The 27,396-nt window shown below is 41.8% G+C and overlaps 1 protein-coding gene and 1 long non-coding RNA gene across 2 annotated transcripts in view; one reads left to right on the forward strand and one right to left on the reverse strand.

Annotated features, from left to right (window-relative positions):
* The window catches only part of Kl (klotho), a 38,173-nt gene extending 12,396 nt beyond the window's left edge, over positions 1-25,777 (reverse strand). The window contains exon 1 of the mRNA XM_048341527.1: positions 24,927-25,777. Within this exon, the coding sequence (XP_048197484.1) occupies positions 24,927-25,754 (828 nt within the window). The 5' untranslated portion in view covers positions 25,755-25,777. The remainder of the gene's footprint in view (positions 1-24,926) is intronic.
* Positions 11,864-20,950, forward strand: LOC125348359. Its single transcript, XR_007210353.1, has 3 exons — positions 11,864-11,877; positions 13,239-13,253; positions 20,121-20,950. It is a non-coding gene; the product is annotated as an uncharacterized LOC125348359 (long non-coding RNA).
* Positions 25,778-27,396: the final 1,619 nt, after the last annotated feature.

Consider the following 27,396-nt stretch of genomic DNA (forward strand, 5'->3'; position numbering starts at 1 on the left):
TGAAATCAGGGCCTTACTTTTGCTCAGTGCTTTCTCTCAAGACTGGTGCTCTACCATTTGAATTACACCTCCATTTCTAGATTTCTGCTGGTTAAATGGAGATAAGAGCCCCATGGATTTTTATACCCAAACTTGCTTTGAACTCTGATCCTCAGATCTCAGCTTCTTGAGTAGCCAAAATTACAGGCACAAGTTACCAAGTGCATACCTCTAATACCTTTTCTTTTGTTCCCTTTTGATTTTGAAGCTCATAGAATTTTTTCTTCCTACTTGAGTGAAGTTCCTCTTTATCTTTAAATTCTTTGATTTATTTTCCCCTTTTCCCCTGTAAATACAAATCCTATGCATTAACTTTTTATTTCTCTAACACCGATTCTTTGAAAATTCTATTCTGATTCTGTTTGACTCTATATATTCTCCAAAGTGATCATGTCATTTTTTGTCCCCATCTCAACTCTAAGCCTGAAGAAACTCCTATTGCTCAGTGTGCTAAATATCTTTTTCATTTTTCCAAGATATGCTCCTGGTTTGTGTTTCCATGCAGGTATCCAGGAACGGACTCCTCAACATTTTTGAGTTCAGCTAAACATGTCAAGGAAGTCAAGTTGTTTATGTCTTTTTTATTTTTAGTTTCCTAATGACATCTTATGTGTTTTGTTTCATTGCACACATTTTTCCATGACCTGAAGCAACTATCTATAAGCTTAGCTGAGAAGGAAACAGACACTAAGACATAGATCAAGGCAACAATAGCTTTTGTCTGGGTGACCCAAAAACATAGGGACTTAATTGTGTCACATGGCTCCTTGCTCTCTGACACCTCCTGTTCTTTGCCACCGTCACACTCCCCTCACTTTCCTGTTCACAGTGTCCTTTTCCAGGTGCACAGAAAAGTAAGGGAGTTGTTCAAGTTGGTCCTCAGTAATTTATTGCTTGGGCCTAGGGATGGGGGTGAAATACCACCAGGGGTCACTGTTAGTTTCACCCAGTCTGGTAGGCATCTATCTAAGAGAATCTAACCGATATCCAACCATCAAACCTGGGATCAGATGGCACAAGTATTTCCTAGTCTGAGTCAGTTTTGCAGATAGCAGAAGTCAGACAGTAGAATTATTCCTAGTCATAGACCACTCTTCTAAAATGAGGATGTGGCTCAGAGAAGATTTGGCAAGGGAATGCCTAGTGACCTTCCCCAGGGAGGAGCACAGGTGATTGCTCCTACTCCATACTTCTCAGTTGTATGTCTTTGGCCACATGACTTAAACTGGGAAGGTTAGCCAAATTTCCTTGCCTTTCTCATCAAGCTGTTCTCTGCTTCTCCTTGTAGTCTTTGCCTCTACTCCCAAGTCCCCAGCACAATGGTTTCCTACTGAAAGTTTGGAGATTGCTAGGCTCCCACATTTCATAGGTGAGGCACTCTAAAGTATATGTGAACCTCTTACTCTTCCTCCCACACTCCATCTCCACTTCTAATCTTACCTCAGTTATCATTGCCTCAAAGAAACCTTCTCTGACAGCTCCCCTCTCCCCAATCTTAATTAAACACACCATCTCTGTGTCTCCACAAGTGACCTTAACCACATTTTATTGCATTTATTTAAGTTTCTACATGGCACATATTTCAAAGGCATTGACTGGGATTTTTATCTCTCTAGCCTCAGCTTCTAGCAAAGTGCACATACTCTGTTGACAGAGTCAAATAAACAGATATGAAAGAATAAAGACTATAAGTTGAAAACAAGGTCAAAGGATGTGGAACAAATGTAAACATTTTTCTACGTCAAATCAGGAATACTGCTTCTATTTTATTTCTGAGACCTTGAAAGACAGAGAACATATATATATATATATATATATATATATTTAAAAAATAAATTACCCAGGTAAAGTGATGTATGCTTGTAATTCCAGTACTTAGAAGCATAAAGCAGGAGGGACATAAATTTGAGGCCACTTAGGGCTACAAAACAAGACCTTATCTCAGAAACACAAATAATAAATAATTTGACATATATCATCCACAGTATGCTAATAATCCAATTTGGGATATAAATTACTCTGATTTGTGATACTCCCCTTACTTTTTTCCTAGCCTAAATTTCTATTTTTTTTAATTTGGGGTCTAAAACAACAGAGATTTCTTCATGATATTTCTTCCTGCCAATTTGGGCAGAAAAATTCATGAGACCCTCTTCTCAACTGACACGTGAGTGTAATAGCTAATCTCTAGCTCATCTGAGAGACTGAGATTGGGAGTATTATACTTCCAAACCAGCCAAGGTATAAAAGGCCCACAAGTACTGAAGAAGCTGTTGAAGTGGCATGTGCCCAACATCCCAGCTAAGATGGGAAGCCTGAACTGGGTAGATCACAATCTAGACCAGCTTCATGGAAAGAATAAGTAGATAGATCACAGTTCAAACTTGTGCCTGGGCAGGAAGTAAGACCCTATCTCAAAATAGATGAGTGTAAAACACGAAGAAGGAGAAGAAGGAGGAGGAAGAAAGAAAGATAGGAAGGAAGGAAGGAAGGAAGGAAGGAAGGAAGGAAGGAAGGAAGGAAGAAGGAGGGGATGGGGGAGGGAGGGGAGGGAGGGAGTGAAGGAAGGAAAGGAAAGAAAGAAAGGAAGGAGAGAGAGAGAGAAAGAAAGGCTAAAGATCAGGAGGCCAGGTTCAGAGGTAGAGCTAGTAAATGTGATACCTTGAGTTCAAGCCTCAATTCTGCTGAAAAAAAGACTACAAATGTTGATTAACAAGAAAATGTATAAAGTGTGTTACATTTACACAATAGAATACTACTTAGCACTACAAAGAACAAACTGTTTTAATAAGCATAAGAACCAATCTGAAAGATGATATGTAGAGGAAAAAACAGGAAATAAAATGTATTCACATACTTGTGTATTTCATTTAAGTCTTCAAATTAGTCTTTGGTGACCAGAATCAGAACAGTGGCTAACTATGGAGGATTGTAATTTGTGAGAATTTACAAGGAAACAATGCAGGACAACGAATATATATTACTTATAAAAGCATGTATGCATGTATATGTGTGCATGTGTATGTGAGTGTATGTGTGTCACACATGTGCACATGTATAGACGGTCTTGAAAGTCTTGTAATATAACCAGGTTGGCTTGTAACTCAAAATTTTTCTGCCCTCACTTCCTTTAGTGCTGGAATTATAGGTATATACCAACATTCTTTGCTATATGTCCTACATCTGTGTGTGAGTGTGTGTGTGTGTGTGTGTGTGTGTGTGTGTGTGTTTTGGTCCAGGGCACTATCCCTGAATTGGTTTTGTTGTTTATTGGTTGTTGTTTTTTTGCTCAAAGCTAATGCTCTACCACTTGAACTATAGCCCCACTTCTGGTGCTTTTTTTTTTTTTTTTTTTTTTGCCAGTCCTGGGGCTTGGACTCAGGGCCTGAGCACTGTCCCTGGCTTCTTTTTGCTCAAAGCTAGCACTCTGCCACTTAAGCCACAGCGCCGCTTCTGGCCGTTTTCTGTATATGTGGTGCCACAGCGCCGCTTCTGGCTGTTTTCTGTATATGTGGTGCTGGGGAATCGAACCCAGGGCCTCATGTATAGGAGGCAGGCACTCTTGCCACTAGGCCATATCCCCAGCCCCACTTCTGGTGCTTTTTGTGTGCGTGCTTAATTGGAGATAAGAGTCTCATAGACTTTCCTGTCCAAGCTTGCTTCAAACTTCAATCCTCAGATCTCAGCTTCCTAAGTAGCTATGGTTACAGGCGTGAACCATCAGAACCCAGCTGTCCTACACCTTTTGGGGGAATTTGTTACACAGATGTCACCAGTTATCAAACCTCATCAAATTGTACATTAAAATGTGGTATATAAGTTTTGAAGCTCTACAGACAAATAAATAGCAGGTGAGTATCTTAATCATAGGCAAAGCTATTCAGACTCAGAAATCTAACCTAGGATTTATGTGGGAGAACTGATTGATTTTCTCTGAAACACGAATTTGTCTCTAAAGCTATCATAGTAATCTGCTACTTTGTAATAATTTAGTTGTTTTGTTTTTAATTACAACAAATATTGTCACTGAGTACTTTTCTAAGAGAAACCTGTCATCCAGTTCTCATGGAGCTTGCCTCCTAGGAAGGTAGAGAGATTAAGGAAAATACAGAAAGGATGGGGGAGACAACTCCAGGAAGGAGAACGCTGCCTAGATGAAAAGGCATCTTTTATGAGGGATTGCCTGAGAAAAGATCCAATCAGTGAAGAAAAAATGACAGATTCAAAATAAGCCTTGGCCAGTGGCTTATTCCTGTGACTCTAGTGCCACTGTACTCTGAAGAGCACAGTTTTTTTGTTTGTTTGTTTTTGTTGTTTTGTTTTGTTTTTGTTTTTTTGGCCAGTTCGGGGCCTTGGACTCAGGGCCTGAGCACTGTCCTAGCACTCTGCCACTTGAGCCACAGCGCCCCTTCTGGCCGTTTTCTATATACATGGTGCTGAGGAATTGAACCCAGGGCTTCATGTATACAAGGCAAGCACTCTTGCCACTAGGCCATATCCCCAGCCAGAAGAGGACAGTTCTAAGCCAGCCTGGACAGGAAAGTCCATGGGGCTCATACCTCCAATTAATTACAAAAAAAAAAAAATAGAGGTGGAGGTATGGCTCAAATAGTAGAGTGCCAGTCTTGAAAGCTGACTTCAAGCCCTAGTACCAGCACAAAACAACAACAAAACCTCTCAGGTCAGAAGATGCGAATTGAGCACTACTTCACAGCTGTCGCTGTGCATTGGTGAAGAAGGCCTCACCCAGACTTTCACTCTGCCCCTTCATGAGCTTATGTGACTGTATAACAAGTATGTCTGCCTCTTCCATGCTTCTGTTTCCTTCCTCTGTAAAGCACAAATAACAATAGCACATCCTGTCCATACCTTTATGAAGGATAAATAATTCAAGATAGGCTGTACATCCCTCCTCCAAACGTCCTCAAGCTGAAATGCCCCCAATTTCAAAACTTTTTGAGAGCTAACACATCACAAGTAGTAAATTACCCCAGACATCATGCAATTGGTGAAAATCAAAGCATAGGCGCACAACAAATACTGCATAAAATTCCCTCCGTCTATGAGTATATGGTGTATATTACTTATAGAAAAATAAGTACATTTCATGTTCACTTCAGCCTCACTCCCAAGACATCTCATTGTGTGTATAGAAATAGCAACAACAAAAAAATCCAAAATCTGGAACACTTCTGGTCCCAAATATCTCAGATAAGGGCTACTCTTGGGATTATAACCAGCACATAGTCAGTGTCACATGAGTGTGTGTTATTCAACTGTGGTCGTAATTTAATTTGACAGGATTTTTCAAAGATGCTATGTGCAGAATAGGAGCCTGAAAGGAAAGCAAGAGGGAAGAGAGGAGGGTAGCCAGACAGTTACTATAATGACATTAATGGCAGGCAAAAGATGGAGGTTTGGACCAGTGATGCAATCAGAGAAAAGTAGCTAGATTCAGGTTATCCCTGAATGTAGAATCAATAGAATTTGCTGCTAAATCAGATGCTTCACATGCAGTGTGAGAAGGGAGAAGGATAAAGGACAATAAAGGAAGAAAAAAATAAGGGATTGGGGAAGGGAAGAGATTACAGATTCACAGATTTGCATATCCCCATGAAGAAGTCTGGTAAACAGCTGGACTTTGAATCTGAAGCTGGAGATCCAAATTTATTAGGAGCAGTCATTCAAATACACATGAGAGGTGATGTTACCATTCCTTAGATTTTGTTTTTCAAATATTGAAATGGAATAATTCTTAAATGATTAATTTAATCCCATAACTAATCTTAATTAAGCTGACTGAGACTAATAAGGAAGGAATGAAACATAGCTCATAAACAAAAATAAATTAAACAGTGCATGCTGGTCTACTTCCAAGCAAGAACTAGACAGGGGTTATTTCAGGCCTCAATGGCATATTTTTTAAAGGCCAAAGGACTGAAAATCTTCAGAGAATACAGAGAATCTTGTTTGCCTTTGGGGCATTCTTTTCCCTCAATTTCTAGAAGAGTTTCATGATTATATGTCTAAGGACTTCCTTAAGTCACTGCCATGCTTTTTATTAGCCTGCCCAATAGCCTAAGGCTCACATTGGTAGGTTAAATTATTCCTCTTGTTTCTATCAGCACCATTCTATAAGTTAGAAAGGACAGTGCTAGCTGGCACCAATGGCTCACACTTGTAATCCTAGCTACTCAAGAGCCTGAGATCTGAGGGTCATGGTTCAAAGCCAGCCCAGACAGAAAAGTCAATGAGACTGTTGTCTCTCCAATTAACCAGCAAAAAGCAAGACATGAAGGTGTGACTCAAGTGGTAGAGCACTTGAGTGAAAAAACTAAGGGACAGTGCCAGACCCTGAATTCCAGCCCCACTGCCAGTACCCCCCAACAATAAAAATAAATAACAGTTCCTTAAAGAGAACTTCAAACAGCCTCCAACAAAATAATCATCCAACACCTAATTTTTCCCAAATAGCCATCTCTATAGCTTTTGTCCACAAAAATAGCCTCTGGTTTCTATGGGTGGTTCCTTTAAAATTGCCTAGAACTTAACCTGTGGTCATGATCTCACATCTGCTTTCCTCAACGCCCTGGTAAATGAATGTATATCCATAGCTAGGAGCTGAGTTAGGGTACAGTGGCTCATATCTGGGATTCCCCACTGCTTTGGAAGCAGAGATTGAAAGGATAGGTAGGGTTTGTGACCAGCCTTTGAAAATAGTTAACAAAGTTCTATTTTGATAACGAAGCTGGGTGTGGTGGCTTGAGTCTGTCATCCCAGATAGTGGAGAGGCATAAGTAGGAGAATAATGATCCTGGGCCAGCTTCAGGCAAAAATGTGAAACTAAAACAAAAGGGAACTGGGCATGTGGTGGGGCTCAAGTAGTAGAGTGCTACCTAACAAGCACAAACCCCTAACTTCAAATTTCAGTATTAGTGGAGGATCAGAGGATAAAATAAATAAATAAAGCAAGTAGGACCACTTGCCTTTACTTTGGACTTCTTTCCAAATCTAACGAGTGGAATTTCTAGATTCATGTGTCAAGCCTTACAGCCTCTCCCACAAGAAAACAAAAAGACCCAGTAAATTTTTGTACAAATGTCTAGCCACTTACCCTCCAGCCCAACTTGTCTGCTGTTGTTAGATTAATTCCTCCTTTCATTTCACCTACAGCTCTCTGGACCTCAGATGACATCTTACCAACCTTGTCCACACATCCTGCCCATTCCATTCTATATCTCTTCAATTATCTATTTCTCTCTCTGCTGGTGTGTGTGTGTGTGTGTGTGTGTGTGTGTGTGTGTGTGTGTGTGTGTGTGTGTGCTTGCACTGGCACTGGGAAGTCTTCCTCAGCTTTTTCGCTCAAGGCTGGCACTTGACCTCTTGAACCACACCTACACTTCCAGATTTTTGCTAGTAAATTAGAAATAAGAGTAGCATGGACTTTCTTATCTGGTAGGCTTTGAACCACAGCCCTCAGATCTCACCCTTCTGAGTAGCTAGGATTGCAGGCATGAGCTTGGCTGTCAAAATTCCTGGGCTAGTTGAGCCTACAAAGCTGACAATAAGCATTAATGGAAATAATCTAGGGAAAAAAAGGAATTAAGTAAAGCAAATGAACTTTTAGCAACAAACTGTGATCACTCACTCGAATAGACTAATATTTAGATAAGTTATATAGATAAGTTATGCTCAGTATCTGCTAATTTATGGGATCATATACACATACATAAAATAAATATGCATATGAGTTTAAAGGAGGTGTAGCAATGAAGTAATATTCATTGTTTGCACTGAGTGGGACAAGGCATTTTTTAATGTTCTATTTCTCTGTTTTTCATAATGAGCAGGCACTGCTTATGTAACAAGAAAAAGTAAACAAGAAAAGAAACTGGAGATTTCAAGTGTGGAGGCTGTTCTGGATAATCAAGGACACTGTCTTTCTAAGCTGATAATGTCTGCTTGGCTTGTTGAGCTGTATTTTCATTTTTCCACTAGATGAATGTAATGGATTGTCCTAACAATTTCAATCCCTCACCATTCTGCTATTATTTATTAGTTTACTAATCTCCTATTGTTATAGCTTTCATCTAATCTTAAATCCCACAAACATGGGGGTAATCAACAATGTGTTTTGTTTTAATAGTTTAATTTCTGAAAAGAAATTGGTAGAAATGTTTAAACAATTCATAAAATACCAAAATTATTAATACTGAAGAGTCTAGTCATTCAAGCTTATTTTCATCCAATATGTCGAATTGCTATTGTTCTGCACCAAAATGTTTTGACCACATTGCATTTCATCAGAATGACTACAAAACTCAAACAGATGAGTGAAATAATTGGGCTTTCTTTTTGAGCCTGTGCCACTAATGGAACAAAAGAGTTGGGTGCAAAGAACCTTTTATAATAAAACTCTGCACAGTGGATTCTGGCCAGTCCTTAAGGACTGATCCATATCGTATTCTTCTGTAGCCTACATTGAGCATTTTCTCACAGCAATTGAAAAGGTACTAGACACTCAGCAGAAACTCACAAGCACACTAGTGCCTGCCAGCATTGACTGCTAATACTCCATTGGCTAACATAATCCCAGGACCAAAAATGGAGCTGACTGCAAATCCAGAGGGTAGGACACTGCAAAGTTATATGGCAAAAGGCACCAGTTCAGTGAAGAGAGGACACAACTCAACAATTCCAGAGAGAGCTTTAGTTGAACCACTCTAGAGCACACTGTAACTGAGTAGGTAGAGACAATTTAAAAAAGAAAACATTGAAGATGCTGGTTCACATGTGGCCCCGAGCTAGGTAACATAAAAATCTTTAGTGACTGTTAAAGGTGATTAATTTGACACATGGCTTAATTCCCATGCCAAAGAACTTAGTCACTTATTTAACAAATATTATTCAACATTTACTATATGTCAGACACATACTTACTGGGAATACAGAAATGAGCAAAAGTCCCAGGGTTAGATGTATGGGATTGCTTACTACAGACTAGCACAGATATAAAACTGACCCCCAATATTCTTCAAGACAGACCCAAAACAAATATGTGATCTGAATATGATCTTCGACCTAGAACCCAAAACATGAGTATGTCCATACTCTTAACTTCTCAAACTCGTGTTAAGATCTTTAAGGTAAAGTGCATTGCTGCATATAAATTGCCAAACTCCTTCATTATTATTCCTTAAAAGAACTAAATTTTAGGGATATGCAAGGTAATTCATGTCTGTAATCCTAAATACTTAGGAGGTTGAGATCTAGAGAATCATGGTTTAAGGCCAGCCCAAATAAAAATTTTCAAGAACATGGACATGGTGACGCCCTCCTGTTTTCCCAGATACTTGGTAAGTGTAAAGAGAAAGATCATAGGCCAGGCCAGCCTGAACAACAACCCAAGACTTAAAAGGGCTAGAGGTGTGGCTCAAGAGGCACAGCACCTGGCTAGTAAACACAAGATCCTGAATTCAAAACCCTAGTACCACCAAAAAGTACAGAACTAAGTTTGAGCTAAAGTCCCCTCTAGAAATCACAAGGCATATGTTATATGCTTGTTTTGGAAAATGGACAATAAGACAGATAGAATACTTATTTTATTGTGATGAAATATACATAAAATAACATTTATCCTCTTAACCTCTCTTGAAGTCTCCTATCCAATCACTGGCATATTTAAGCATGTGGTATGTGCTGACAATCGCAAAAAACTCTGGAGATACCAGATGTGAATAAGATTGAAAACCTGCTCAATAAAAAAAACAATTGTTAGTGCTGGACAGCTATCCATTGCCTTCACAAAAATAAAAAAATATTTTTTCTCCTTCTACTTCAAGTTGAATGGCCCAAACTGGGCCCAGAAGATATCTACCCTACAATTTTTTTTTTCCTGCTGGAATAAAGGCAGGCATCCCCTCTGTCTGGATAGGAAGTAATTCTGGAGCTACTGATATGGGACAAAACCCTCTGCAGAGGGATGCAGGAACCAGTGGTGTCATGTGTACAGCATTTGTGAGTATGGTCTACATGTGGTATGTGTACGATGTATGTGGTATTTGTATATATGTCTAATATATGAGGGGTGTTGGTGTTTGTGGTGTGCATCTGTGAATATGGTATGTGTAGTTTGTATATGTGTTGGTCTGGGTACCCAGGGTGTATGTGTTGGGTGTACATGTGCATATCTGTATGTAATATAGGAGGAAAGGTCTTTGACACTCATATTTACTGTAAAAAATGTAAGTCCTGAAGATGAAAGGGGTAAGGTTGATCCAGATGCATTTGTACTCACAAACTGACATGTTGAAATGAAACTTCTTGTTACAACTATTTAAGGATAATTACATCCAAAAAGATAAGCAAATATACATATACATATATATTATATATTACATATATGTGTGCATATATATATATACATATATATATATATTCATTCCCTGGAAATCTTCCTTTATCCTGTATCCTTTCATTAAAGCCCCTTTCTCCCTCAAGCCAGCTCTGGCTAGAGTTAATCAAATGCAAATATAGAGCTCCTTAGTATATGTATCAACAAACTTGAGGCTGAGTACTGTCAGTCAGAGGTACACTAACAACCTAGCATAGTAAGATCAGGGTAGATTTTTTGTCTGTTATAATTTTGGGATTTTTGTTACTTAAGATCATTTCATCTAGAGGTTTTTTCCCAAAGTAGGTTACATAAAAGACCCTTTTCAGTTGTTTTTAAACAAAAACTTCCTTCAAGGGAAATAATTTCATAACTTACATTAGGTAAATAGGCCCAAGATTAAGGGGTTTTCTTTCCTTCATTAATTTATCAGTACAGCACTAAATCAGCATCAGTTAAGTCATTCTATTTAATACTAAATCACATTGCTATTAAAAAAAAAACCTTCTAAACCATTGATGTTGGGTTGTTAACATAATATCCCATCTGGCAGCCAGAATTATTATTGGGCTAGATCATTAATAACAATATTATTATTGGATTTGAGGAGGTCCAATTCCTGGGCTCTTGTTTCTATTTTTCTAATAGCAATCAAATGAAAACCACAAGGGAACAGGTAGAGAGAGGCATGAGGCTGGCTGAGGAAAAGACCATAAGATAAAGCACTGAGATAACTGATGTCTTTCCAAGGTTAGAAAAGACATTCTGTAGTTCATCTGTCAAGTGGAATCTTTTCAGCAAGCATCTATTCCTATAATCGCCCACGTAACTCTATAATACCCTCATGAAACAGCTACTCTTTGCTTTCAACACTGAGATAAGTGTTTTTCTCCCATAATAGTCACCTTTACTTTCTAAAATGCTCTCCCTCTGCCTCTGCCTCTCACCTAATTCTCCCAGATTTGAATTACCAACAACAGATACCAACCCTCTCTCTGACACTTTCGGATGATCATTTATCAGTTCACAGGATCCAGCGTAGCCCTTTGCTTTTGAAATACTGCATTCCACTTGCAGGAGAGAACCCTTTTAACCCAAAGGAAACAAAATGAGAGTGTGTTTCTACACCAACAGGCAGAGCAAGATTATAGGAAAATAAAATCTGCTTTACCCAGTAATAGAAAATAATCTGTCTCCCCCCGCCCCCCCCCCCCCCCCGTATTTCTCACTTTCCAGTTTGTGGTAGCGGGTTCTAGACATGACATCTAGACATATATCAAGTCTTTTGTCTTACAGGTTATGAAATCTACCTCAAGAATTTTGAAAACTGTAGCCTCAAAAATTTTGAAAACTGCAATAAATGAAGTTAGAAAATATTAAAGCAAGGTCTTATTGGAATACTCTGTAATCCTAGCTACTCAGGAGGCTGAGATCTGAGGATCCAGGTTCAAAGCCAGTCCATGCAAGAAAGTCCATGAGACTCTTATCACCAATGAACCACCAAAAACCACCTCTATATGTAGAGGTATGGCTCAAATGGTAAGGGACAGAGCCCAAGCCCTGGGTTCAAGCTCTAGTACCAGCACAAAAAGAGAGAGGAGAAATAAAGAGAAAAGAGGCAATAAAGGAAAAAGAAAAGAAATTGAGTATGCAGCATGTAATGAAGCAAAAACAGTATGCACCTTTTGTATTAATCATGTATGTGTCTGCATGCTTAAGGCCTTTTTTGCTATGGATCAAGGTTAGAATATTTGAAGAACAAATGGAGAGACATCCCAGAGGTACTTGTTGAGGACCTACTATGTGCCTGGCACTGTTCTAGAGCTTTGAATATAGCATAAACAAATTAGGCATAACCAAACAAACAAAAAAGCTTCCATTCTAGCAAGAGGAGTAATAATCAACAGCAAACATTACAAATGTGAATTATAAAGAATACTGGAAGACGGGTGATATAAAAAAGAAGCACAGAAGTTGATGCCAATGGTTAACACCTATAATTCTAGCTACTCACAAGGCTGAGATATGAGGATTAACTAGCAAAAAAAAAATAGAAGTAGAGGTAAGATTCAAGTGGTAGAGTACCAGCCTCAGGCCTAGAGTAGAAAAGCCAAGCAACAGCTTTAAGGTTCTAATTCAAGCCCTGGTACTAGCACAAAAGAAGAGGAAGAGGAGGAAGAAGTAGAAGAAGAGGGGGAAGAAGAGAATGAGGAAAAGGAAAGGGAGGAAGAGGATGATAAAAATGAGGAAGAGGAAAGGAAAGATGAGGAGGAAGAGAAGGAGGAGGAAGAGGAAGAGGAGAAAGATACATGTTCTTAGTAGGCAAGCATCATTACCATTGCTATCGGTTTTCTACAAGTTAAAGTCTATCCTTAAGAAGTTTAAAATACCCTAAACCATAGTAAACAGCAAACTGAACAAAGGTAGGTCTCTTCTGCAGCCCCTGAAAATTACAATTAGGGAAAAAGATTAACCAGGAAGGCCAACCCCGAGGTTTTAGGCCTGGATACCAGTAATCCCTCTGCCCTACTTTGAAACTTAGGGACATTTTTCCTTACAGTCTCCCTTTGTGATCAGAAATAAATTCCTGGGGGTTTTGGACAATTGTTCACCTACAGGATTAATAGCCTGACCTTACTTACCATATTGAGCAACATTTAAATCCAAAGAATTTGTTTCTGTCTGGAGATTGCATAAGGAATCTCAGATTGCAATTTTAGTGCCATTATTACACCTGAAGAGTTTTGTTTATTTGGCGATTTTGTTATTGTTGTTGTTGTTATTGTTGTTGTTGTTGCTGGGGGAGGGGGGAGGAGAAAGGGTCCTGGGCCTGAACTTAGAGCCTAGGGCTTAAACTCAGGGCCTGGGCACTGTCTCTGAGCTTTTTCCACTCAAGGCTGGTGCTCTACCACATGACCCACAGATCCATTTCCTGAGTTTTTGGTGGTTTACTGGAGATAAGTCTTGTGGACTTTCCTGCCAGGGTGGGCTTCAAATCACAATCCTCAGATTTCAGCCTCCTGAGTAGCTAGGATGACAGGCATGAGCCCACCAGCGCCCAGCTGTTTTTTATTTTTTTTAATTGCTGTAATTGATACTTCTATTCAGAACATATAACAACAAATCCAAGAAAGTAACATTGCCAAGTTTCAAGGGCAGTATTTGTAAATTTGATGACTTCTAGTCACAAGGAAGCTCCTTGGAAGTCATCTTATCTACTTCCTGTAAGGCTATGTTGCTGGGAGAAGCCATTTTAAATGTGAGATCAGGGTTTGGGTTGAGAATGGCTGGTGAACTTAGAATTAAGGAAATGAGTCCTGGTTTTGTATCTAGGAAGAGAGAGAAGGGTGAGAAGAACATTCCAGACAGAAAAAAAAGAGTTGGAAAGCAAGAACTACTGCAAGACCTTCATTGTGGCTAGAAGACTTTGAGTCAGGAGACAGGAGTTGAGTTGAGACCAAATTTATTTAACATTTGTGGTAGATTTTCCAGAGTGAGGGACTACAGTAGTAACAGCTGTTTGATCTATCCTCCTCTGTGATGAAAGGGAAAATTTTAAGTGGCAAGACTTAAACATGAAAGGACGAGAAAAAGAGCTTTCTAATCAAATTGTAAAGGACATATTTTTAAACTCCCTGGTGTCTTTTATTTCTCAAAGTAGCAGTAAATGTAAGAAACAGTCGTGCAGGGTTTATACTGTAGTTCTTCACAAGAGATCTTGGTGTTTCTTTCCTTTTTCAAAAAAATGCATATGACAAAAGAAAAATAGATGTGGGGAGATGTATTTTTCTCAGAACTGCTATTATTCATTAGAATTGTTATATCATGAAGTCAATATTTATTCAGTGGGAAAGTTATTCTACAGGGCATTTTGAATGGTCAAAGAACTGGTCTACCACGTAATTATGGAAAAAGATTGAAAGTATCACAGATAGATTTTGAAGAAATATGTTGGGTTAGAGGGAAGAAGACTCCTTATTGGAGGAAAATCAGGGAAGTCTTCCTGCAAGAAGTAGTTTCTAAACTACTTTCTCAGGAGATACTAGAAGGCATTTCAAATGATGGGGCCAACTGAGTCTACCTTTTTTCTATGACTTTTGATTTGTATTTTTAAAATTTCTTATTGTTATTGTAAAGGTGCTATACAGAGGGGTTACAGTTATATAAGTCAGGTAAAGAGTACACTTCTTTTTGTACAATGTCATCCTTTCCCTCACTCTCTCACCCAAAAGTTGTATAGTTCATTTTGACCATAGTGTCCAGTGAGTACCACTGCTACATTTTACCATTTGTCCCTCCATTTCTGTCCCCTCCCCTTATACTTGCAAATGCATATAAACAAACAGAATGAAAAGAATATAAAAATAGGAAAAGAAAATACACCATCTTGTTCTCATTCCCTGGAGTTCATGTCAATAAATATTATTTTGTATGATCAGATGCATATAGGCATTGTGCTTTCTGTTCCTTTCTGTCCCTCTCCAAAGAGTATCTTTCTTTGGTTTTGTTAGTATGAGTTTTTTATGTCAGTTGTGGGGCTTGAACTCAGGGCCTGGATGCTGTCCTTTAGCTTTTCTGTTTGAGGCTAGCACTCTATCACTTTGAGCCACTTCCAGTTTACTGGTGGTTAATTGAAGAGTCTCAAGGACTTTCCTGACTGGGCTGACTTTTGACCATGTTCCTCAGATCTCAGCATGTTGAGTAGCTAGGATTATAGATGTGAACCACCAGTGCCTAGGTGTAACTATGATTTTTATCTTCAATTAATCACCAAAAATTTAGAAGTAGAACTGTGACTCAAATGGTAGCATGCCAGATGTGAACAAACAAAAAGCTCAATGAAAGCATAAGACCCTAAGTTCAAGCCCCAGATGCAGCACAAGAAATAAAATAATAGATAGTTTAAACAACACAAAGAAATGGAAAAGGTTGTCTGACTTAATAGTAACATTCATGAAGGAGGAAAATCAGTAGACATTATAGCTGACATGCAACTGATCAGGGCCCACAGTGAGGTGATGGTAAGAACTATTGCTGTTGACATGGACCATACAAACATAATGTGATGTCCAGAACAAGCAATATAATAACTCAGAAATATTTGGCACATCTGAGCTACTGCTTCAAACTGCACACTGATATAAAGAGAGGTCCTGGAAGTTCCTAGGCTCACTTCTCCAGTCTCTGGCTTTTCTCACCTAGGGCTTCCTTATCATATTTTCTGCTTTGCTCTGATTTGCAAGGACTGCTTTTTCACAGCCCACCATCATGTGCTTCCTACTTTGTGTGTCTGCATAGCCAGTCCAATAGCAGGACCAATCACCTCCACTTAAGACCAAGCTTTATTGGAATCAGGCTGTATCCCTTCACTGACATGCTGCCTAATGGCTGTTCTCCCACTCCAGCAACAGGACTGGAGTTGCTAGAGACATTGCAGGACCCATATAACCCAAAGCAGCCCCACCAAGGAAGTATGTTAGCCCCTAATCCCATCTGTATAGTATTCCCCTCCTCCTGCCCCTCAAAACTCTTACTTCTCTCTCCTTTCTTGGGGATCCCTGTAGCAAGTATTTCTATTAAAGCATATATATATAATTCTAATCACTTGATTACCTCCTCCCCATGAATCTACAGGCAACATGATGGCACTTGGATAACCTGATCACTCTTTTGATGGTAGAAGCTTTACAAGTAGAAGCTTCACTTTAATTCTCAAGAGAAGCCTGTTATTCTCTGTCAGTAATAGAGAGCCTTGGAAATGCAGCCCTAGCCAGTAAGAAGTACAAAACTCATGCCCCACATTAGGGGCCCCTTAACAGCCTGTGGTAGGTACATAAGAGGAATCAGAGTGGCTCACATAGACTAAAAGTGTGGTGTGGGCAAGAAATGTCCATGTTGTGAGTTATGGCTGTACAAGTTGTGAACTGGGTTGTGAACTGGGTTGGGTAAGAAATGCCTACAAGGGGCTGGGGATATGGCCTAGTGGCGAGAGAGCTTGCCTCGTATACATGAGGCCCTGGGTTCGATTCCCCAGCACCATATATACAGAAAACGGCCGGAAGTGGCGCTGTGGCTCAAGTGGCAGAGTGCTAGCCTTGAGCAAAAAGGAAGCCAGGGACAGTGCTCAGGCCCTGAGTCCAAGGCCCAGGACTGGCCAAAAAAAAAAGAAGAAAAAAGAAATGCCTACAAGAGGAGCTGTGCTTATCTTGACATAGCTTTAGGGATAAAGTACCTGAGCTTTCCTATGACTGTACTTTGACCATAGCAAAACTGACAGAAAGGACTGACATGGTGCAAAAGGCCACAGGAAACTGTGGAAAAATATGGAACTCTGATTAGAGAGAGGGGAGAAGCATCCTCAAAAGGCTCTGCAAGGGCTTTGGAGAGTGAGCAATGCTTTTCCACTCATGCCTACTCTGCTATGGCTTTCCCCTGTAAAGATAGCTCAGCAACTTCCTGGCTATGTTCTCTGCAGGGGTCCAGAGCTGGAGACTTCCAGCCCCTAGCTTCAGTATGGCCTCCTCTGAAGAACAACATGACAGAGATACAGTCCCCTAAATAGCCCTAGACCACCCCCCTTTTCCTCATCTCCTGCTGGAGGCTCAGATATTTGAAAGCCCTATTCAAAGCCTAGACCTGTGCTCTCAGAATTCACCACTGTACCTGCCTGCTCCACCATATGCTCTCAAGAAAAATCTCTGATCAAATGTCCTTCTCCCGCTGCCTTTTTGGAACAGTTTAGCATGAAGGGAAAATTGCTTAATAAAATTACAGAAGCCTTTACAAACATCAGGAAAGTCATTCTCTCTGTCCATTTTCTCTTGCTATAACAACAGACTTGGTAATTGCTACCGGAAAATAAAATAATCTATTTTGAAGTTGGACTCCAGTGGCTTATGCCTGTAATCCTAGATACTCAGGAAGTTGAGATCTGAGGATTGTGGTCGGAAGCCATCCTGGGCAAGAAAGTCTGTGAGACTCTTATCTCCAATTAACCACCAAAAAATTGGGAAGTGGAGTTGTGGCTCAGGTGGTAGAGCACTAGCCTTGAGCACAAAAGCTCAGGGTCAGCGCTCAGGCCCTGAGTTCAAGCCCCGGGACAGAAAGATAAGTGGATGGGGAGAAATCTAACACAGCAGCAGGTTTCAGTTGGAATCAAAAGATATAATCAAGCGGGGAATGTGAGAGGAGCTGAGGTCACTTCCATGCAGAGTCAAGCAGAAATAAAGCAACCCCAAGAAAGGTTTGACTTAGGGAAAAATTTGTTGTGGTATTTTCCAGGGTAAAAGTGAGTGACTATTTCCATCACCTTTGTAAATCATTCAATGTATTTCAAAACATCCTGGCATGTAAGATGTGGTTTTAGTTCCCACAATATACTACCTAAGAGTGAGGCGATGTGGTAGCAACTGTTAGCTGTCCTCGGTTCCCACCTGATTTCAACCTAACAGAAGTATTTGCTGAATTCATGGCTCAGCAGCGGACAATGATTCTCGGATTCCTTTGTACTATGACTAGGTTCTGCCAAGAAGACCTCAATGGAAGTCATGGGGCAACCTGGCCAAGAATCTGAGGGGCCATGTTCTCCCTCTTCCTCTTTTTTATCGTCCATAGAAATAAGATGGATAGTGTTTGCCCTGGAACTTCACAAAGGCCATGTACATACCTATCTGCCTAAGATTTTGTTTTCACTGTTTTTCCTTGCTTTTTAAAGTTCCTCCCCAGTTCCAGTGGGGACCAGCAGAACATGAATCTTTAATTTACAAGAAAGAAAAATGAACCTATTAAAATGACCAGAAATCATCTTACATTAATTATCCATAATTCATCATTATCAATCATTATTCATTTACAAACTACAAATACTTTCTCTGCCACATAGAAAGTGGCAGTACTGGGGCTTGAACCTAGCTGGCACTCTTGCTTAGCTTTTTTGCTTGAGCAACACCTTTACTTCTGGCTTTTTGCTGGTTAACTGGAGATAGGAGTCTCTACGAATTATCTACCTGGGCTGGCTTTGAAATGAGATCCTCAGATCTCAGCCTCTAGAGTAGCTAGAATTATGGACCTGAGCAACCAGCACTGAGCCAACACTAAAACTTTTTTAACAAATAAAGTATGTAGACTATGTAGACTACAGGTGAGTAAATGATAATTGACTCTGTTTTCATCATATAAGGGTATTTCATTCAAATCTTTGAAGGGTAAATATTCCAAGCTAGACAGGAAAAGGGGTATCTTTCAGATTAACGTTGTGCTCAGAATTTATCAAAATAGAGTGTATAAAGGGCTTATTACATGCATCTGTTTAAATATAGGTTACAAGTATAACTTTCTTCTAGGTTTCCTGAGATGCACATTTTGGAAGACTCTATAACACTATATACTTTTACTATCCTGCTCTTCATCTTCTTCTAAGCAGACATGTATTCCATCCTCCTATACCTAAATTCCTCATTTCACCCTTAGGAAAAGCACAGTGACATTATTTAAGTGCTTATCAGTTTGTGTTTTTCTTCTTTTTTCAACTCAAAAGAACTGGTATTGTTAAAACATGGTTATGATTTTAAAACTATTTTATTTGGTTTTTTTTGTTTTGGGGTTTTTTGGTTTTTTTGTTGTTGTTTTTTGTTTTTTGTTGTTGTTGTTGTTTTTTGCCAGTCCTGGGCCTTGGACTCAGGGCCTGAGCATTGTTCCTGGCTTCTTTTTGCTCAAGGCTAGTACTCTGCCACTTGAGCCACAGCGCCTCTTCTGGCCTTTTCTATATATGTGGTGCTGAGAAATCGAACTCAGGCCTTCATGTATGTGAGCGCTCTTGCCACTAGGCAATATTCCCAGCCCCTAAAACTATTTTATTAATTCTTTCAATGTCTTAATTTTTTTGTGTGTTGGGCTTGACTAGTAACCTTCAGAAATCACTATGTTAAAACAAGTATTCCAAGAGGAATGAGTCAAACTCTTTGGAAGGATTTTAACTGTTTCTGATTAAATGCACATTGAACAGTCATACTCTGTACAATATATTAACTTTCAACTCAGTTGATTATTCCAGCCACATACCAAATACATTTCATTGAGAGGGAAATTTGTTAAGTACTTCTCAAAAATATGTATTAAATATCATTTGAACCACATAATTTGCTTATATTTATGACTTGATGGATTAAAATTTAGCCAGTTAACAAAGCCGTTTCCAATATTTACTCCTACAGCCAGCCAAGATACTTAACCACTAAGGTATTCTGGAAACATCTTCATAATACAATATAGTGAACTACAGATAGTTTTTAATTGTATATTCTTACAATAAAGCCATCATGTATAGATGAACCATTATATTTAGTCACTTTCATAGTTGTTTAAGATTCAGTATTCCCTATATATTTCTTTTGTAAAGTATATACAGGGTTAATAGGGGGGTAAATCCCGAAAGCATAAATTTACAATAACAAAAATCAAGCTAGTTAACAGACAGAGGTATGCCCCAATCAAGCTAGTTAATAGACAGAGGTACCCCTAGACTGCCTACCAAGGGCATGATAGCATTTCAGAATACATCGATGAAAGATTCTTCATTTAAGGAATTCCCCAACTAGTGTGATAAAGAGAGAGGAAAAAGGTGGGGGGTGGAGGGAAGGGAGGAAGAGGGATCATGAAGGAGGGAAAGCAGGGAGGGAGAAGGAGAAAGGGAGAAGGGGAGGGGAGGAAGAAGGAGAGAAAGGTTAAATAAAATGAAGAACTCATTGGGAAAGTTATGAGAAGCAAAGTTTTGTGGGAATTCATATAAGGTAGAGGTAATCTTTAGTTGTGAGACCAAAGAGTATGGCAGCTGGTTCTTAAAGAAAGATGGAAATTATTTTATAAAGAAAGCCCTGCCCTGTTCCCACATAATGGCAAATTCCCATCAGGGCACAAGGCAGGGCACAAAGACACCGGTGAGGGGATAGAACCAGTGATGGCCTGGACCTCAGTCGTAACTATAAATGAGGGTAGAGGGATTTATTTTGGGACACTTTCTAGTAGGTAGAACTGTAAGGTTGGTTGACAGATTACAAATAAGATAGGGGAGATAGGAAGTTAAGAGTTGAGCCCCACCATCGGGAAAAGCCAGGTGCCTTCATAGAAATAAAGTAGCTGAAGTCTGGCTTCGGATGCTTCACATGTAACTCACCCATTAGTTAAGTGGTCAAGGCACTTGTCCTTCTGGGTCTAGAGCTCAAAAGAGAAGTTCTGGCTGGAGACTCAGAATATATTGTCAGAATGTACAGTCTTCAAAGAGATCACCTGGAATGAGTTTAGATGGGTGTCCAGGACAAAACCTTGGACACTCCATTGAAGAGAAGGAAGCAATAAAGGAAGAGTCACAGAGAGCTGAGAGAAGCAAGGGAGAGGAGGAACTGAGAAGTCAAGCCAAAGGAAGTATGATGAGAAAGAAAGTCCAATGGGCTGGATGCTAGTGGCTCACCCCTCTAATTCTAGCTATTCAGGAAGCTGAGAGCTGATGATCACAGTTTGAAATCAGCCTAAGCAGGAAAATTTGTAAGACTCATTTCTCCAATTAACCACAAAAAGGAGGGGGGGGAACACCAGAACCTCAACATTTTTTTTTGCACAAATGTTTTAAAAATCACTTTTGTCAGCCAATTAGTCACACCAGTGATGAGTCCTTTCACCTATGGTATGAACTGATAATTTGGAGCTGTGGCTCAAAGTGGCTCAAATAGCCTTGAGCACAAAATCTTGGGGACAGTATCCAGGGGCTGAGTTCAAGCCCCAATGACTGGCAAAAAAAAAAAATCAATGGGTTAGACACATGATGGAGACATGGGCTTCAATGCCAATGCTTAATATTAGTCAATATTTGCAAAAATCCCAGTGGTATGGACAATGTTAGAGATGCATTATCCTTCATGTGGCCCTGGCCCTCCCAGAAACCCAAAGGCAGAACAAACCTCAGAAGTACAACTCAGAAGGATTTTTTATTCTTGTTGTATTTTTGTCTGTTGTTTGTTTTGTGCTACTACTAGGACTTGAACTTAGGGCCTTGAGCTCTCCCTTGGTTTTTTTCACTCAAGGCTAGCTCTCTATTACTTGAGCCAAGCCTCCATTGTTGGCTTTTTTTCTGGTTAATTGAAGATGAGGGTCTCATAAATTTGTCTGCCCAGGCTGGTTTTGAACCAAGGTCCTCAAATCTCAGCCTCCTGAGTAGGAGTTAGGATTATAAGGTATGAATCACTGATGTCTGTCTTCCAAGGGCTTCAAAAAACCCTGTTTCAAGCTTTGAGTATTTGTTGTTTGGTATCTAACTGGGATCAAGAAAACGATAGCTTAGTTCAGTGGTGGCTATGGAAACTGGGAAATAAACAGCATTTTAACAAGAATAGAGGGCTACTTGTAAGCCCATTTCTATTATTTTGCATGAGGGAAAAGTTAACAAGTATCATGCTGCTTTGTCAGATGGATGTTTCTAGAAGTGAAATTGGTATATGCTAAAGATTGCTTTGGAAACTACTTCATGACATGTCCTGTCACTAACATTTCCTTATGTGTAAATTTGGGGACATATTTGTTAACCTGCATCTCCATACCTTTATAAAGGGGTGCCTATTCATTGGCTACCCAAGAGGTATAAAAACACTACTTAGAGCTAAGGCTGACAGTAATAAAAACTCCATTGCTGCTGCTGGTGGTGATGGTGGTGATGGTGGTAATATTAATGCTGTTTCGGTTGTTATAAATTAAATTAAATAAAATGTCTCATTTAAAAGCTGTGGGGGTAAAGCCTATTGCAAATGACATGAAAGCTGTGTCATCTAACCTCAAGCCAGATAGAAAAGGCTTTTCCTCCTTTTAGGTTATACTCACATGCATAAAGCACTGGGCTCCATGTTCTGTAGGAAAGCCATTTTTTAAGATCAGTATACCCACCCACACACCATTTTTATCTTTCTTTTATCCCACCTTACACACACACTCTCTCTCACACACACACACACACTCACAGTTTTTGTCAAGCCTCACACTAAGCACCTGGACCCCACAAAACATCATTCCATTGTGAACAGGGCCATTCCGTTATTTGGGCAGCAGTTCGTTTGTTCTGCCTTCCACATTTCAGGTTATCAGTCAATGATTCTGGAATGGGGAAGTGGTGTCCAACTGAGGAGCCTCCTTAGCCTACTTGTAATAAGTGGAAACACAGGTGGGGAATGCCAACTTTATTCTCACCAGCATTAGATCCTTACATACAGATCTATATGATAAGTAAGGGCTCAATGGCTCTTAACCTGAAAAAACAGCAATACGTAAGCCCAATTGAAATGATCTCCTACCAAACTCTGCAGATGTTTTCTCCTTTCCAGATAAAGTCAAACATCCCTGTCCTGGCTCTCACACCATTTGCAACACAGAGCATCAGAAACAGCATGAAGGAATTTAAATAAGACTTAAATTCCAAACCCAAAGAAATTTATAAGCAAAACTAATCTGTTTACAGCTGCCAACATGTTGTTTGTAGCATCAGCAAAAACAAACCACACGTCCACCAGTTACTAATTGCTAATGGAAACAAAGTCCACTGTGTTTCTCGGAAGTATGGCCAGTCTTTGGCAAAAATTTGTGTGTTCTTTTCAAAAATATAACTAAATAGTTAACCACAGGGCTAAGAGTGGACATGAGAACCTAAAATATGATGATTATTTAAAATATTACAGTAGCCACTCAGCTCACATAAGTTCTTATCTTATGAAGACAATGATCATTGTCACACTGTTGTAACAGTTGGCTGTTTTTGTGTGCAGTCTAACAGAGTACTTGAAAAGAGAACTTGTAGGATTTAAATTTTAAAGAGTGGTTTGTCAAGGATGTACTCCACCTGTTGTTGTTGGTAGGAACTGGTAATTGCTTGTTTTCTTCAAAGCATGGCACAAATTTTCCCGTATTTCTTCTATACCAACTATTAATTGGTGGTGTTCAGGGTTTGTTAGTTCCTTAACAGGATTGACAGCTTGGAAAACTGAAAAACCATTGCTCTAAAGTCCCTTTATGAAGAGATATGTAACAGGATGAAATCACAAAAAGCACAATTTCTCAAGCAAATCTAGCACTGGAGTGTGGGTAAAGAACAGGTTTTGTGAAGCTGACATACAATCAAATTTAGCCTTTATTACATTATCAGTAGCTCAAAGCACTAAGTCAGTTCAATAGCCCAGTACTGCTCTGCCTCAATTATCTATGGCTTTAATTAAAGGTGTTTAGATCTAGTTTTCATCTTGAATTCATTCCGAACATGTGATTGATTCTAAATTTAAAATCAGATCTTCCAGTAGGTCCCAAAGTTACCAAAAACACGTACATTTAAACAAAAGTTTTCATGTAAACACTTAAAGGAAATGTTTACATGTGTACATAAAATGTTCTAGAATGGGGCTGGCTGGGATATAGCTCAATGGCAAAGCTCTTGCCTAGCAAGTGCAATATCCTGGGTTCGATCCCCAGAAACAAAAAAGAAAACACAAAAAAGCCTGTTATGATACAAAACCCTGTCAAAAATGTGCCAACAACCTGACTTTATCAAGGAATCATCAAATTAATGGGTATCTACATATCTAGCAAACCAGAAAGGGAAGGAAGAAAAAAATGAAGGGACAATTTTATCATGAGGTATCAATATATCCGGGTGTCACCCTTTAAGAGATCTTTTGCACAAAGGTGTTAAAATCACTTTTGTCAGCCTGTTAGTCACACCAGCAATGAGTCCTCTCCCCCACGCAGCCTCGTGTGGATACAAATGTTTCAGAGACAGCCTGCACCCCTCTGACGTCAGTTCTGTATTGTTCCTATCTAACTTTGTTTTGGAGTACATTAAATCAGTCTTCAGATCCCTGCTGATCAAGGCTGATGGGTGCAATTCCTGCCACCTGCCACCATAGTTTACCTGCCCCCCCCCCTTGCCCGCCCGCCCCTCGTGGTTTTTGCAGCTACATGGTAGTTGGCCTCCTGCCATCAACAAGACCGTCTTACTAGATCAGCGCTGAGCTCTGGCAGAGTGCAGTGCTCACCTGTACAAGCTGGTAAACTTGTTTCTTTCCGACTCTCATTCTTTCCCTACCATAACCACTAGCAAATGCACCCCTGTCCTTAGCTCTAGGAATTCCTCAACACCCAGAGAGAGGAGTTCCCTTTCCTTAGTGGTAAAACGGATTCCCATTTCGTTTTGGCACCAGGGCTCCTTTTGATACCGGTCCTGACTCCGCAGGCCCGCCCCACCCCGACCCCCACCCTAGCAGGATGTCCCCGTACTTTCTAACTTCAAAGGATGTTGGACAGGGGCGGGGGCTGCTCCGGTCCCCTGGGAAGTGCTTCTATGGGTGACCCCACCAAAGAGTTCAAGCGAGGCCTTCTGTGAGCTGGAGATTCCGTCTCGCCCTCCGTGGTCCCTGCAAGCCTCCCTCCCCCCTGACAGGTGGCCGTGTGCCTGGCTCCTCGCACTCACCAGGAGAAGGTTGTGCGCCACCAGGTACCCAAGCCTCGGGCTGCCGCGGACGCCGGGGGCCAGGCGCCCGGTGGCATAGCCGTGCCAGGCCACCGCGTAGGGGTTGTCGATGGTGATCCAATACTTGACCTGGCCGCCGAAGTGGCGGAAGCAGAGCTCGGCGTAATCCTTGAAGTGGTCGGCCAGGGCGCGGCTGGCCCAGCCGCCGTAGGCGTCCTGCAGGCGCTGGGGCAGGTCCCAGTGGTACAGAGTGACCACGGGCTGCACGCCCAGCTCCCGCAGCCGCTCCAGCAGGCGTCGGTAGTAGCGCAACCCCTCGCGATTGGGGGCCTCCGAGCTGCCATTGGGGAGCACCCGCGCCCAGGATATAGAGAACCGGTAATGGGTGACCCCGAGTTCGCGCAGCCCCTCGGTGTCGCGGAAGACGTTGTTGTAGCTGTCGCTGGCCACATCTCCAGTGACAGGTGGGGGAGGCGACGGGGCGCCCGACGGCAGCTCAGCAAGCAGAGGGTCGCCAGGGGTGGCCGAGGGGTGATGGGTGAACGTGTCCCAGATGGACGCGCCCTTGCCATGCTGCCGCCAGCCCCCCTCGGTCTGGTAGGCGGCGCTGCCCACGGCCCAGATGAAGCCGTCGGGGAAAGTGTCGTGCAGGAGCCCCGCGGCCTCCGGGGCGGGGGGACGCGCAAAGCGGGCCCAGGTCTGCGCTCCGTCGCCCGGCTCTGCGCGCAGGCAGCGGCCGCCCAGGCCCAGCAGCAACAGCAGCAGCCGCCGCCACGGCGGCGACGGCGACGGCGACCGCGGGAGGCGCGGAGGGGCGCTGGCGGGCATGCTGCGCGGGAGCCGGGAACTGGGGCCCCGCGCGGCTCCCCTTTATGCCCGCGCCCCGCCGCTGCCACCCGCCCTCCGCCGGCGCGCCCACCCCCGCTCCCCCGGGGCCCCGCTGGCAATAATTACCTACGAGTAGGCGCCTCCCTCCGCCCTGGCACGGGGAGGGAGGACAGGGGCGCAAAGGGCGCCCAGGGATGCCCGGGGGACGGAGGCTACCAAGCCAGGGAGGACGTCGGAGAAAGGCACCTGTTCCACCCGGATCGCCGCTCAGCCCCGTGCCGCCTTCTGCCATCCCGAGCCCTACTGGCAGAAGCCGGGGATCACCAGGCTAGCAGCTCAACTTTCCCCGATTGGGACGAGGGGTCTTCAGCTGGCCCTCGCGGAGCCCCTCCACCTCACCCCCGAAAGCCAGCCAGGAAACACCTGCTTTAGCTCTCTCCTACGAGGAGGCCCAAGGAAACTTCTCACTGCCTTGCTGATCAGGAACTGAGATCCTGGAGGGAGGGCCCGGTGGGAAGCCAGTGGAGAGAACTCACACAGAATACCCATAGGGTGCTGTCTCCATCGCTGCTGGAGAGGGTGGCCCTGCTTCAGAAGCCTGTCTAGGGGGCCTCTCAAAAAGACAACACAGCTATAGGGTGTCTTGGGCCTTTGTTGGCTCCCTATCTCTCTGTCCCTCTGTGCTTCTGTTTCTCTCTGTCTCTCCTTTTAAAAACCATTTCTAACCAGCTCTGTCTGTGTCTCTCTGTGTGTGTCTCTGTCTCTCTGTCTCTCTCTCCCAATTTGTGAATAATCATTTTACCTTTGAGCTATGACTTAGCAAAGGAACTTTTCTGTGCAAAGATAGTTTTACAGCTCTGTGGAGGAGGAAGGTCCTGTGCCCCCCCCCCACCCCAGTTCCCAATTCAACTATGGAAGGAAGATTTAGCCCAAACAACCAACCACTCCTGCCCCTAGAAAGCAATGAGGTTTCTCCAGCTGTTTACAGAGTCCTCAGTGCAGAAGCACCAAGTCCAGGTGTGTCTATGAATACACACACACACACACAGAAAAGAGAGAGAGAGAGAGAGAGAGAGAGAGAGAGAGAGAGAGATGCATACTACATATGTGAATGATTTGTTAATAGCATCTATGTTTGAGGAGGAAGAGGAGGCCTAGGACAGTCTCTCCTGGCCTGTTTTCTCATGTATAAAACAGCCAGCCAGGTGTTGGTGCCTCATGCTGGGAAACCTAGTTACTTGGGAGGCTGAAATCTGGGGATGAATGTTCAAAGCCAGCACTGGCAGGAAAGTCTGTAAGACATTTATCTCCAGTTAACCCAGCAAAAGATGGAGGTGGAATTGTGGCTCAGGTAATAGAGCACAAGCCTTGCATGGAAAAAAGCCAAATGAGATGCCTTGAATTCAAGCTCCAGTTACTGGCATTATAAACTAACCAATAGGAATGAACTATTTTCCCTGCTCCTCAGAAGACCATAAAGCTCCAATGCAAAAATGTACACAGGGGCTGGGGATATAGCCTAGCGGCAAGAATGCCTGCCTCGGATACACGAGGCCCTAGGTTTGATTCCCCAGCACCACATATACAGAAAACGGCCAGAAGCGGCGCTGTGGCTCAAGTGGCAGAGTGCTAGCCTTGAGCG

The sequence above is a fragment of the Perognathus longimembris genome, chromosome 3 (genome assembly GCF_023159225.1).
Source record: "Perognathus longimembris pacificus isolate PPM17 chromosome 3, ASM2315922v1, whole genome shotgun sequence".
Lineage (NCBI taxonomy): Eukaryota > Metazoa > Chordata > Mammalia > Rodentia > Heteromyidae > Perognathus > Perognathus longimembris.